The sequence below is a fragment of the Drosophila eugracilis genome, unplaced genomic scaffold (assembly GCF_018153835.1).
Source record: "Drosophila eugracilis isolate 14026-0451.02 unplaced genomic scaffold, ASM1815383v1 contig_2088, whole genome shotgun sequence".
In the NCBI taxonomy this organism is placed as follows: Eukaryota; Metazoa; Arthropoda; class Insecta; order Diptera; family Drosophilidae; genus Drosophila; species Drosophila eugracilis.
In genome coordinates this window covers 7,987,807-8,002,583 of record NW_024572964.1, presented here as the reverse complement: position 1 = coordinate 8,002,583, position 14,777 = coordinate 7,987,807, and the positions used below count along the sequence as shown (strand labels likewise).

The 14,777-nt window shown below is 40.9% G+C and overlaps 1 protein-coding gene across 1 annotated transcript; it reads right to left on the bottom strand.

Annotated features, from left to right (window-relative positions):
* Positions 1 to 13,395: 13,395 nt before the first annotated feature.
* On the bottom strand, positions 13,396 to 13,650 carry LOC108102722. Its single transcript, XM_017207862.1, has one exon. It carries the CDS (start codon positions 13,648 to 13,650, stop codon positions 13,477 to 13,479), a length of 174 nt encoding a protein of 57 aa, XP_017063351.1. The 3' UTR covers positions 13,396 to 13,476.
* Between the last annotated feature and the right edge of the window lie 1,127 nt (positions 13,651 to 14,777).

Genomic DNA, 14,777 nt, shown 5'->3' with positions numbered 1-14,777 from the left:
TGGATTCCCGTTTGGCTTGATGAATGCATTTTCCTAACCGCACGAAAGCCAAGGAAATATCACTTACGAAAGTCATTCGAAATAATTGCATAATGAATAGGCAGGACAGCGAGAGAGCGGGGGAGGTCAACAAGGAGAAAGTCTTCCTGTTACCGTTCCGGTGCCAGTTCCAGTTACCCTAAGTATTCCTGCTGGCTAGCTGCGTGTGGTTAATCAGCCCGATTAATCTACGCAGGACGAGTGCAAGTGTTTTGCGAAGGCGGAGGACACGAGCCAGCAGGCCAGCGAGCAGTCCCTGTTGATGATAATGTTAATTTGCACATAAGTTGCACGTGTAGGGAAACGGGATCAAGGGTCTCTCCTGCAATTAATTTACTTTGGCAGGACATGCGACCGCCTGCTGAGGCCGCCTGCTCAGGCGATATCCTTGCCAGCTCTGCTGGCCAGCTCATTATGGCTTGCCCGGGGGGGAAGCATTGTCATATATGAAAAGTCTTGGCCGGATGACAATGTGAAAGCCGCATTTAATTGGCATTGGGAATACAACGGAGTTGGTAAAAGGAATGGAAATGGAAATGGGAATGACAAGCCAGCCAAACGGAGAAATGACAAAGACTACGGTTTTGACTTCCAACGGCCGACTCCCACTCCCACTCCGGTCACTGCACTTATACGGGTCTTCCCGCAGAGCTACTCACAGTTGGAGGCTTTTGATTGGCATGTCCTAAATACAGACAGTGCGTGTCACAACCTTAATGCTAAGGAAAATTGTATACAAAAGGTACACTGAGGGGAAATTGGGTATTAGGAACAGAAGTAGAAATCGAATTTGATTTGATTTACGTATTTTTGGCTTACCAACTTATAAATTTTTACATATTTTTAGTATTAAACTCACATTTATTTTTAATTAATTCCCAATAATAAACTCTTCCTAAAATAATCTCAATGTGTAAGTAAACACTTTAGTGTTGAGTCAACGCCAACGGAAGTGCAAATCACGAGTCTTATTAAAAGTTTATTTTTGATCATTAAGAGAATAATGCAAATAGCATATTGCACGATATATATATATTTACGAATCTTGAATATATATGCACAGGTGCTCAGGTGGGGAAAAATAATTTGCATTTCATTTAGCCGACAAATTTTTGAAGTAAATTCTGCGGCTAAGAGTGGGGAAGGCAGATTGTTCCGCCGAGATCCGGCGGAAATGACGGCTATAAAAGGCAACTGCCGTATGCGGGATACGTGTAGCTAAACAACCGTAAAATATATGCAAACGCCAAAGCCTTCAGCCACCACCCCTCACGCAAATACAGTAAAGACAATTAGTGTAAGGCAAAAGAAGCGCGAGTTTTCGTGACTTTTGGCGCTTCATCCTTGGCTTCCCACTCCCCAGAAAAGGAAAACACCACCCTCTGCCGCAGTTTTTCCTTTTCACACATGAACATTTCTTTATTTGCACAATGCCAGCTGAACGAATGAAATAAGGTGCGGCTGAGGCCATAAAGCGAAATTAAATAAAAAGAAATACTTACATGAAAAGCCGAAAGGAGGGAAAGCCCCTACCAGGGTACGCCACTCTCTTACCTGGAGATTTAATTTTCGTTAAAAATGCTTCTCAAATGTGGTGCGTAATTTGCCAGTTTTGGGTTCCTCTCATCTCGAATCGAGTTTATTCTTTCAGACCTAATTAAATGCGAAGCTTTAAAAATGCGATTAAGGGATTGTGGCTTCACTTTGGTTACACGAACACGTAACATCCTTTCATAAGAACAATTGGATTTCCTTCGACATGACTGTGTGTACATTTTGTGGAATAAACAAACACAGGACCCGAACTCAAATAGGAAACTCAATTAAGGCGTTTACATTGATGGAATGAAACTTAATTGCTTGAGAATATTTGCTGAGAAGAAAAATGTAGAGTGTTTAAATATTTTATCAGCCGTAAAGGTCAAGAAAGATTAAGTTATAGTTTGATTTATTAAAGTAAATAAAAGTTTCTTACCTTTTTCCTCACATAGGTAGCTAGAAATTAGCGTAACTATTACCATTTTTCAGACTATCCCAACACACCATTGCCACCTCATCCGACTGCTATTAAATCCTGGCTACGAAGACAAAAACTGCCTCAAAAATTAATGAATTCCCCAGGCTTCGCTCCCTCTCTTAAAGCCAAATTCCTGTAATCGAATTAGTGGAATTAATTTTTGATGATATTGAAATTAGTTGCAGGCAGCACCACAAATTTCAGGACCTCCATCGATGGAATGAGAGAGTAAGATCCATAGGGGGTTGGTTAAATTATATGCGGGGAGTCGAACTACAAAACACTTTTAGCCATCCCGCATTCCTCGATGGCGTGTGTGGGTGCATAAATTTAGTTTGACATCCCGGGGTTGACTTTCTGGCCCCGTGGCCGTCGCCTTTCATTGTGTTCTCTTTTTGGACCACTTGATTCTGGCATGTAAGTGGCTAAGGAATCATGCCCCAACCCAAACCCAACCCAACCCTCTAGTAACGACGTCTTCCACCTTCATTATTAATGACTCTTCGACATGTGTGTCAGGTTCGGAAAGTTTTGTTGAAAAGCAATTTTTATTTACTTTTATTTCGTGCAACAGCAACAGCAACTGTTACTGCCACTGTTGATATTCGATTTGTGCTTATAAACTGTTGGCGGGGGCTGCTATGTGTCATGTTATTATTTATTGTGTGCTGCAAATTAAATGCCAAAATACGTTGAATATTTAATGCAGGTCTGCTTAAAGTTTTCCACCCACCCACCAAAAGAAACGTTGGCATGTGAGTTGGCGTTGAAGTTGCTGACTTTTGCTACATTTCCTACATTGTCCTTGTCCTTGGAGCACCCAACCAGCCAGCCAACCGACCATTCGCCCCCCAGGACATGATAGCACTCTAACTGTACAGGGGAAAAAAAAGTAGAAGAAGGACTCTGCAGGAGCAAGGGAGAAGGCTAGTGTTTGCATGTCAGCGAGTAATAAGCACAAGGGCCATAATAGTTTCGCCAGTTATTTTATTTTTCCCTCACCTCTCTCCCCTTTCCCACAGAAGCATTTGCGCCCGAAATTCCGCCACGATTACGCGGCCCTGACTTGGAAGCCACTCTCTGCTCCTGCTACAGAGAGCTTTAATATGTTAAGGAGATCGAGTCTTAGAAGAAATAATAATAAGGTAAGATTTCCCGAAAGAAAATAATAGAAAATAGCATAAATTCATTCTCTGTTTAGAGAAAGAGAAAATCCATATCTACTTTAATCGTTCCCTACAAAACTACATAGATTTCTTAATATTTTTCCCAGTGCAGACTAGACCAACTAGAGGAGGCCAGGCCAAAACACAGAGAGAGCCGAGCCGAAGAGACGCCTCCACCTCGTTGAGCGTCTTGGGAGGCAGACATAAATGTTGGACATTAACGGGTAATTTTCTTGCAATTTTGTAGTCGTTAGCGTTTTGTGGCAAGGACGATGACGACGCGCCGCGCGTTGACAACAGCAGGCAAAAATTTAATTTTCGCCAAAAATTTTCGCCCACCACAATTCCACATAAATTTTGCAGCTAATTTTGGGTGGCAGCAACAGTAGAAGCAGCTGCATCCGGCTAAGAGGATTTCCCAAAACAAAAAAAAAACAAAAATTATTTAAGTTGCAGCTTTAAAGTGGCGGCATGGCAAAAGCAATCCCGAATGGAAATCCATTAGCAGCGGACAAATTTGTAATTTCCGCTGTTGGGCACACGCACGCAGGACAACCAGGACACAGCTGGACACTCGCCACCCATCCCGCCTCCACGTTCTGTTTTTGAGGTGTGTTCGGTCAGGTAATTTCATTTACCTTACTCATTTAGCACGTTTCTTTGAATGAGGGTCGCGACAGGGGGTTGAGGGTGTCGGTGGGAGGTCCCCTTTTTCCGGCTGTTTGCATGATAAAAATCACATACACTCCTTAAATTTCAACAGCACGCGATGTCGGATGATTATCCTTGAACCAAAAAATAGGAAAGCAGAGGAAGCAGCATGAGAGGAGTGCACCCACACCTCTTCCGTGGCTTGGCCTTTGTCTCCTCGTTCCCGGCCAGCAGACACTCAACCTTTTTGACTTTCCTGATAGAAATTAATGCTCTGGCTTTTGTCCTCATAAAATTTTATTTGTAATCGTCTGCTTTTCATTTACCCAGCACACGCAAGCTCCTGGAAGCCAGCTTTAAGCTGGATGTTACACACCTCCCTCCCTCTTTCGATTCCCGCAACTTTTTAATGAAATTCCATAACCTGGTAATCAAAATCCAGCACCCGGATGTCCAGAAATATGACTAAACTCTCGCTGACGAGGCGGCGAAAAGATTGAACGGAAGCTTGCAAATTATTCAGGCTCATACTACGGAAGTTGGTGACTCAGAGGGTTGTCGCAAAGGTTTTATAATATAAAATAGTATAAAACTCACTACTGATTAGCTTTTCTCGAGAGCCAGAAACTCTGCCAGAAACTGTCTTTTCAATTCTTGTTCATCCTCTTTCGCTTGTCCGTGAGCGAGATAGACATATGTATATCCAAAACGATCTCTTACAGCTTACTTGATAGAAAGAGATAACAGTATTTATGGATAATATTTACAGTTAAGTTGTTTCTTAATTTTTCATACAGTGGGACTTATATCTATACCTTATGCTAAAAGTTGTACAGTGGGCCTACATAGGACTCCTACCACAAATATCTTTAAGAGGTTAAAAGGTAAAATCTCTTCCCTTAAATTAAAATTATTACCAACAATTCATCTAACAAGTTTCATGGAAAATATACTCCTGCATACTACTCATGGCAATCTACTGCATGCCCAATTTGCTGCAAATCGGACTTAAAATTAAACTAACTCCATGCCACTCCATTCCATAGCCTGCCAATATGCAATCTGTTTCCACCAAAGGGGCTAGACTCCTCTGGGTTCTCCCCGTTCTAGGCTCAGTTTAATTTACATTTATCCACACGTTTAACCAGTTTGTGGCCCCGACTCCAGGTGGAGTTCATTTGCCTATTCTGGGTACTGGTCCGACTTTTGGTCCTTGGTCCTGGCCAAAAGTCCCCATGGTGCCTTGGCACGCAGACACTCACACACACACAGGCACTCACTCTCGCACAAACAGGAAGCGCCTGACACCGTACAAAATGTTAAACACTTTGGCAACATTTGCTTAAAACTTTTGCCAGTCTCTGACTTTGGGGTGAATATTCCAGGGGAAAGGGAAAGAGGTTTCGGATGGGAAGCGTGTGCTTTCTAGTTGCGGTTGCTGCACACAAAAAGTCACCCGGCAGTATGCAGTTAAACCAACAACGGCACTATGATACACTGGAAAAAATATATACATTTATAACGAACAAATCCTGAACTGGTCATTAAAAAACAAATACTTTTAACATTGAGAAAACCATTTTTTAAGAATTTCTTTAAGTTTATATATTATTTCTATCTCCTTTCTCTCAGTGCAACAGCAACAACAATGGCCAAAAGGTAAACGTGGCAAACAAAAGGCACGCCCGGAAATGGCAAAGCTGCTCAACTACAAAAACAACAGCAACGGCAATGAGATCCTGCCAGCGAGAGAGCGAACAGGAGCGGGAATCAGGAGCCTTATTCAGTAGCTGGAACAGCAGACGCCACTTGGCCACTCATTGTCGGTCGCCATGGTGAATCCTCAGGTGTTTTGCGCACAGTTTACTACGTTTTTCATTTAACCAACGTTTGGGTTCAGGTCGTTTGTCCTGCTTTTTCCTGGCTGCTGCTCCTTTTGGTCCTGCTCCTGCTCCTGCCTTTTGCCGTTTGTTGTTTGCTGTTTTGGTGTTTGGTCTGCGGTTGCCAGTGGACAACCAACGACACCTCTTGCCGTCCGAGCATAATTAAAAATTCACATAAATTTAGCTTAGCGTTGACACACACACATTCTAATTGGGTTAATTATGTGTCGCCTGGACCTTAAAAATGTCACCCAGTCTGTGTTGGTTTCACCTGTATTATGGCCAAGTTGTCAGCTTCAGGTGGACAAGAGCCAAGTTCCAAGTACATTAACAGCAAATTATGTTGTCACATATGAGCTGAACGAAAGGGAGTTTAAAGTGGGTAAAATATGCTGTTTAGGGAAAGGAAAATGTGGAAAATATAATCTCCTTCTCTTTAATGCCTTTAGGCTGAGAAATTAGTGACCATTAATTAACTTTAAGAACTTTAACCTTTCTAGAGGTTTTATTTTGTTTATTTTATTTTTAAAGCATTTTCCACTTTCAAGTTCTTCTTAAAATAAAATTAAACTTTTCTTCAAACTTTCTCTATTAAGACCCCTTTTGCCTTAAAATTCATCGCCCAAGCACTTGAGACCCTAATGCTGATCCACTGTTTTATGCTTAATTACACATACGCCCCGTTTGACATGCCCCGGACGGTTGTCCGTTTTTACGGCCACCTTGTTGCATAATTTAGGCAACAATTTCGGCTTGCCAACGGCTTAAGTAGCCAGAAAAGTTTTTATGTGACCGGGTCTACGTGTGCGGTCCCCAAGGACCAAGCCTGAACTGGGCAATAAAACAGATTTAAGTCCGGGAAAATAGCATGAAAAGTGTGACGAGATGGCCCATAAAATAATGAAACATAATAATAATAATAATATTAAGGCGAGTCTGCAACTAATCCGAAGGAAAGGCTCTGTGACACTCGAGGAAAGCAAAAAGCGGGCAAAAGTATGCAACATATAATGGCAAATGTCAACAGAATGAGGAGGGGAAAATCGGGAAATTGGGGAAGGAGAATGGGAAATGGGAAAGGGAAAGCCAGCCAAGCCAAGACAAAATTAATTACTCGACGTGGAAATGTAATTACGAAAATATTTAGCCCAAGCTCAGCGGCATGCCAAGGCAACAAAATGCCATTTGTCAAGCGGTGTCCCACCGAGCAGATTTCTTCGGGTCAGGCTCGGGGGAAATCCTTGATGTCTCTTCGCGTGTGTACGTATGTGTGTGTGTGTGTGTTTATGGAACCAATAATATACCGCATACTGAATTTGATGATTTATGAGCCACAGCAATTAATCAAATTAATCAAAATATCATTAAACTTTGGCGCAGTGCAGCAACGCCTTTTTTTAAAGAGCCTTCGGTAAAGAATCCTTTGGTTTCCCCGACTCAACTATATCTCAGTTTTTTTGTGGTACCTCCTCACCCTTTTTCCTTTGACATTTGTGCGTGTCATATGCACATTAATTCCGCACAAGGAGAACTTTTCCGGACGGCGTGTGGAAAAGAAAAAGTTTACTTTATGGCCCACTTACTTCCACAGGCCGGAACGATGCGGTTTTCCTATAGCGCCTGTTCTGCGGTAATTATCCACTCACCGGCGACCAACTTGCGCAATTGCGTTTCTATGTAAATCCGTTCGGACGGGAAATCGGAATTGGTACGGCTGTTGCAATTGCCATGTAAATGCCATCCGATGGCCTCGATGCGTTTGCTATTGTTGGATTTTTAGAAAATTTGTCTCTACACGTTAGGATCCATGGACTTAATATATAATTTCAGATAGTCGAAGATAGTTATATTTAGTTTATATTTTTACATAAAGATTAAATACTGTTTAAATTTCCCGTTCCCAACTCTATTACCAAAATTCTATTCCAAAGACCTGAAAATCTTTAAGGACCTCATCCGCAAAGTATGCCACAAAATCTTTTTGTTCCAGCCAGCCAAGCCAAGCCAGGAGAAAATTGAATTCACAGGCTACGGGAAGGATGATGGTGATGACTACGATGGCTATGGCCATGTCTCGCTTTCAGTGTTGACAGCTTCGCTGACATGCTGGCCATAAACACGGCCAATGCCAGAAGGGAAATCATGGGGATTGGCGGGAAAGGACGCCGAGGGAAAGGGCTTCAGTTTGGTTTGTGTGCTGCCGCCAGCGGAAAACCACAAAATTTAATTCCCTTATCAGAAAGTGACAAGCGTGCGTAGTTAATGCAATTTTGCAGCGCATTTAACATGACATAGCTGCCATCGAGGATGAAGGAAATCTTTGTGATGATGGTTAAAAGGAGTAAAATTATTACACAAAAAAGAAAACATAGCCAAAATTTATAAAAAAAAGAGATTTGAGTATTTCATACCACCAGGCTATATGTATTTTAGGTAAGTATTTGATAACTTAATAAAATTAACATTTTCTCTGTGTAAATTCTTAAAACGCACCGATCCGCATGGCATTTTCCATTATCCAACGGAAGTTGTTTACTTCCAGGATTCCATTTTTTCATGACTACATTTCTTCTTTGTCTTCGGAGTGGAAAAACCACAAATTGCGCTGCTAGAAGTTTCCCACTTTTTGGGGCCAAATTACAATTCCGCTGATTGCATTGCCCACTCTTGACGGGATTTTCTTTGGGTTCCCAGCTGAAAAGCGCCTTCGGCTCATTCACATTTTCCACGCGTTATTCACACTTTACGCCTAGATTTTGAACGCCATGAATCCTCCAACTGTTTTGCATATTTGTGTGCCTGATCCTGGGTCTGTAGTCCAGAGTCTAAAGTCCATAGTCCATGGTCTGTAGTCCGCAGTCCGTGCTCCGGCGTCCTTAGTTTGCCGTTTTGTTGCTGTTTTTGTTTCGTTTGGTAGTTTTGCATTCATTGCAAGAGAGATAAAAATAATGAACATACCAAAGGCAAACTCGAATGGCGAAAAAAAAGTAATGCCAACAAGCAACTCAGCACAACTGCAGTTATAGCTCCTTCTGATCCGCCAACGCCAGCTCCTAATCCCCCACCCATTCAGATTTTCGCTTGTGCGTGCAACGGAGCTGCGATTCAGCCAAGTTTTTGTTGGCTTAGATTTATGGGCACAAAATGCATATAGGTACAGTAAAAACTATTGAAAACGATAAGTATAATAACAAGAGATATTTATACAAAAGGAGGAAAAATCATAAAACTTCATCATTTTATAAAAAGTAACAAAAAATGTAAATTTTGACTTTGAAATGCAAACCAAAGATTGCCCTCGTTTAAAGTTCATCTGAGAAATGAAAATCATCAAATATATATAAATATATATTTAATTTAACCGCTTTTCACTGTATTTTCTCTATATAACAGTCGTCTTCAGTTTGAGTGAGAAATGGGCGTTGCCCAGTCCAGGCCAAAACTCCGTTTTCGCCCCTTTCCCTGGTCGCCGTGCATAAGGCAAATTGCTTGTAAGTTCAACTCGTATTTTGCATTGTTCCTCACTTCCGACAGTTAAATTAAAGCCATTGTCTGAGCTGGTGTGGCCGTTAGTTAGTTTTGTGCGCCTAACGTAACAATTGCCTGGCATTTTTATCTGCAACAAACCGCTGAAACAACAACAATAATGGCCAAAGGAAAACAGGAACAGGATTAGAACCCAAAACAGTTGAAATACGACAGCGAAAACAATTTGTTCTTCTTGGCCAAGTTCCTTAGCCCTGGGCCATTCTCTTTCCGTTTTTTGGTTTGTATTTTTGGCTTGGTTTGGATTTTTGCCCTTCGTTTGCGGTTTTAATTAGTCAAGCACTCGTCGAAAGAAAAAACTCTAATCGAGTGAGGAAAATCTGGTTTTAGGCTTTGGCTTAGGCGGAAATTGCATTGTTTAATTGAGGAAGTAGAGACTAGAAATATGGAAAACTGCAAGGAATAATAAAACTTAAACTTTTTTTATAATCTAGACCTCATCTATACTCATCTAAAAACCCACTCAATGTCCCACAAAGACAAATGCGTAGAAACGCATTAATTATTTGACTGTGGAAAAGAAGGTTAGTGCTTGGGGCACAACCACCCATTAACCCACCAAACGGAAAACCACCCACCACAGACAGCCACCACGATGACACAGAAAGTGTTGAGCTGCAAATGAGGCAACAATGCGGCCAAAAGCGGGGCAAAAAAGAGAGGAAAAAAAGAGGAGGAGGAGGAAAGGAAAAATAAAAAAAGAAAATGCCAAGTGGAAATGCTTCGAGTGCAGGCCATGCGTGGTGCAAACACACTCGGAAAATGCAAAACGGATGTGTAAATAATTTAGACGAGTTGCCAGCACAGCCAGCGAGTGTGTGTATCTTTTTAGTTTATGTATCATTAAAAAATACTTACAGCCAAACAAAGAGAGCGAAGAAGCAGAGCATAATGAAAGGCAGTGGGAAAAGCGGAAAATGTGCCATTTGCCAACTGCATAACAAACAGACTCGGGGTCCCATCCAGAAGGATATATATATTCGTATATATAGTGGCTACGTAGTTTTCCGGAACGTGCGAGAAATGCAATAATTATATGCACACAAAGACACAAACAACAGCCAGTGTTACTTTCACAGTTACTTTTTTGACATGCTGCAAATTAAACAGGAGCAAGAAAAGGACAACGAACGGAAGGAGGATAGTACGGAAAGGAGCGAGAAAGACGCTTGCCGAACTAAATTACTTTTTGCAACAACTGCATACAATCAAATGCAAGGGGATTAAAAACCAACGTGTAACTTGTTACGGCGATATCACCTTTGGATATTCCACTCAGAAAAATAACTTAAATTAAGCTTTAAAGGGATATCTTCTGTAAACTAAAATCATTTATCATTTTACTTACCACAAAGTAGATATAACCAAACAGTTCCTAGAAATTGAAAGATAAATCTGAAAAATACATCTCATTTCTTTCAGTGTAGTAAATTCTCAGCTGCGGCGGCTTGTCAGACTGGTTAAAGGATTGGATTGTGGGGAATATCCAAGTGGATAGTAGTACTGGGGTGCAACCTGGCAAAACTCCGGCGGCATTTGCATACCTGATGCTAAAAAACTATGTTAATGTGTGAGCTATCCGGGATTGAGGATATGGGATTGAGGCAAGAGTTGGCGCAAGCAAGTTCCTGGCGTGAGGAGGACCAGCTGTGAGTCCGCCGGCGGGACAAACCGCAGACATTGAAAGTGTCACCCTCCGCCGTTCGTCTGCCCGGCTGGCTGGCTGTCTGTCTCTATAAATCTCTACGGATGTGTTGTTAACTGCCGCCGGGCTCCTGAATCACTCTACTCTGGGTTTTTCCTCCTCTTAGACAGAAAGGAGAGGAGGCGTGGCAGGGAGGTGCCTCAATTTGCACGCTTCGTTATTCAATTAGACACTTGGCACACAAACAGCGAATGGAGAAGAGTAGAGGGCAAAGGGAAGAGCACTGACTACAAGGGACGCATAATTTTGATTGATGGCCCAATAATGGCGGTGATTTATCATATTTGCATGCTAACATTTAAGCCAGCCAACGGCGGGTCTGCTCTTGAAGCCAGCCAGCGAATGTGTCTGGGAATTAGCTGCATGCCATAATTAAATTTAACCCTTTCAATCTAGAAATTCTGTTTAAGGATTGTGTTTTATAGCAGGGAAATGTCTTTAAAATGGGATATCCAAAATGATAACGAAGCTTTCCTTATGTTCTTTGAGAATCTCTAACTTCATAGTATACTTAAAGATTAATAGACATAGAAATATAACTAACTGTGTACTATGAAGCTTAAATAATAAAACCTAAACCCTTTTATTAATTAAAACTTGCACCCACCTAAAACTTCATCCTGACACTGGCCACCGGAAAGTATGCTATGCATCTGAACAGATGACACCATACAGCTGCAGATGTCTATGTGTGTTAAAGTTATACATATATATACATATATGTAGCCCGCTAATTGGTCTTTTGCTCCCTGCAAATGAAAGCGTTGCGCTGGCAACAGCCGCGTGCTCCTGGGCGTATACGCAATATTTGTAGTTTTTTATTGCACTTTCTTCGGGGCAGTGTGTGTGTGTGTGTCTGTGTGAGAGTTTCTCCACAACGACTGTATGTCTATAAAATCCAACTTAAGCCGCTTGCTACCTGCGAAATGCAGGAAATGTTTGCAGCCACTCAGCAACCCACACACAGACACATACTATATATGTATGTAGGGATATATGCCAGCGACAATGCAGCTCAGAAACACGCACAAGTACACAAAGGAAAAACAAATTGTTTAAAATCTATTTAAAGCAGATACATAAACAGTTACATGTATTTTTATTTCATTATACTCAGTTAATATGCACAGAAAAGTTTTTAACATTAAAACATAAATTACTTTACATCAGATCAATCTAAAATAAAGTAATATCTGTTAAAGGTGTTTCATTTGTTTAATAAAGTTTATTAAAATATATTTATTTCTTAACAAAATAAATAGATTTTTAAAACACTTTTTCTACCAATGTACAAATACAAAAAAAGCAAAAGTGGAACGCATTTTTGCCAGCAGGTTTAGCTGATTGTTGGTGCTGCCTGTGGCTTTGCCGTCGGCTTGGGACGCTGGTAAACACTCAAATCCAATTAAATTTAATACGACTTACTTGGCTTTGTTGCAGGCGCCGTTGTGACAAGGGGAGCGGAGGGGAAAAGCAGAACGACGTGTGCCGTTTGTTTGGCATTTGGTTGCTCTCGTTCTCTCGTTTTTCTTGTCGCTTTTTTTCTCCCATTCACAGGTTGTTTTCATTTTAGCCTCTTTTCTGGCTTTTTTCACCCATTGTACTTTTTCGCTGTTTTTTAACAGGTTCTGGTAGAGTATATAGCTTCCACAGAGACATATTCTTGATCTTAAGGATTAAGGAATTAAAATAAATCTATCCGTTTGTCATTTACTTTATATAGATTAATCATATTATTTATTGATAAGAAAGATCACAAAGTGAAAGTATACTAAAAGTAACTAAAATTTAAATAAACTAATAAACTAAATATATAATTAATGAGCAAGTAATAGTCTCAAGACTCCCTAAACATTCTCACTTGATTTGTAATGATTTTACGGATTCTGCTTTCATTCGGTTTACCTGAGTGCTTTGGCTTAATTAAAGCAACATTTGCCAAATAAAATTTTCCCCTTCAAATGAGCTTAAAATAGCTAATTGAGTTTTGCCAACGAGACGGAGAGTCTCTCTCCGGGAAGTTGATAAAGTCAAGAAAACCGGATATAAAAAAACAATAACAAAACATCAGGCAATTAATATCACCTCCACGACTGTCAATGAACGATGCAATACAATCCGGTCCGATTTGTTCAGTTTTGAAAGGGGTTATTCATTCCGCAACTTCTTTCCGGTTGTCGTAGGACTGGGTGCCACTGGCAGTATAAATATGCAAAAGCCGCAGAAAACCCCCTTGGAATATTCATAGAAGTATGCAAAGTGTCAGGACCTGCAATCTATGTCATATGCAAAACAAAGTCCTCGAAGGGGGAAAACACTCGAAGTGTCAGTCCAGCATTTGCACAAAATCTATAAAAGACAACTTAAGTTGTTTGAATTTTCATCAGCTTAGAGGATTAAACTATAAATCTTTTATTATACATTTTAAAATTTATCAAAAATCAACTTCTAAAATAATCCATGCTTTGCCTATCCCAACCCCTTGAGACTTTCCAGGGTCCGAGATCCCACCCTTGCAGCATTTGGAGGCACCGTCTTTGGCTCATTGCCCCGACTTGCAGCAGGAACATTTGCTGGTGGATTTACGGCCAGAAAAAGTGGCAGCAGCAAGATCAAACAGAGCACCACAAAAAGTCGTTTCATCTTGAGGCAGATCGAACGGGCAAGTAACTGGCAATTGAAAGGCGAATCGCTCTTTTATACGAGCGATTAAGCAGCCGAACAAAGCACAACTTCGGGCCGTGTTTAAGCTCTAAATTTAAGTGGAAATTGTATTCAATGTGGATTTCCGGCTGGCAATTAAGAAAATTGGCCAACACAACGTTGGGGTGGTGGTCTGGCAACGAGTACATAATGGATTGTAAATATTTGACACCTGCCACCCCCACTTAACCCCAACCCCAAACTTGGATATGGCCTTAATCTGAACGCAAAACAATGCCAACAATTTACTTCGGTTAAACTGCTACCCAACCAAGTTCTGCTTCTACCAATTACGAGCACTTTTTGCACGATTTGATTTTACATTTAACGATTTTTCGCACTTAATTAGAAGCCAGTGTCGATGTCAGAGGCAGGCGAAGGCGAAGGCAGCCAGCCAAAGGGGTTGCCATGATTTGATTAAATGTGAAGATGAATTTTAATTAAAATCCAACCCCCGCCCTAGCCTCCGGCTACCGTCACCCCTTTGTGGCCAAGTTTTTGACACTCAACGCCTTTTCAACACCCCCCGAAATCAGCCCTGCCCCTTTGTAATAGAGCCATAAAAGCCGCAAGTTCATGCCAGACTTAGTCATCGTAATTTATGCAAAATGAAAATTAAAGATCCGCTATGTAAAAGTTTTTAATGCAAATGACAGACTAATGAATTCCCCAAAACTACTTACAAGCCTTTACTCGAAACCCTCTCGATCTCAGTCATTCATTTCAATTAAAGAACTTAAAGCTCTCATTGACTAAGCAAATAGTTTGCTTAATAGTGAATAATTTGGCATAATTTCCCTTTAAAATGGGCTGCGTGACAAACAATGCCGCTTTGTCCAGGCGAATAAAGGCAGTTGGAAGTCTTTGGCCAAAGTTTTTTGAAACGAAAAAAAAAGTAAATACAAAGGAAAACAAATACAGCCGAGCAATCACACACTCACTCATACCAAAATTTTACAGCCAGTCACATACAGTCCACAAAAAATACAATATGTACAGGAAATGCCTGTCAACAGGTCGAATACTTAATGCGCTTCTGGGAGTGTTCATTTTCAATTTCATGTTTA

Coding starts and splice junctions, on each gene's coding strand:
- LOC108102722 (XM_017207862.1), bottom strand. CDS start 13,650: ATGAAACGACTTTTTGTGGTGCTCTGTTTGATCTTGCTGCTGCCACTT.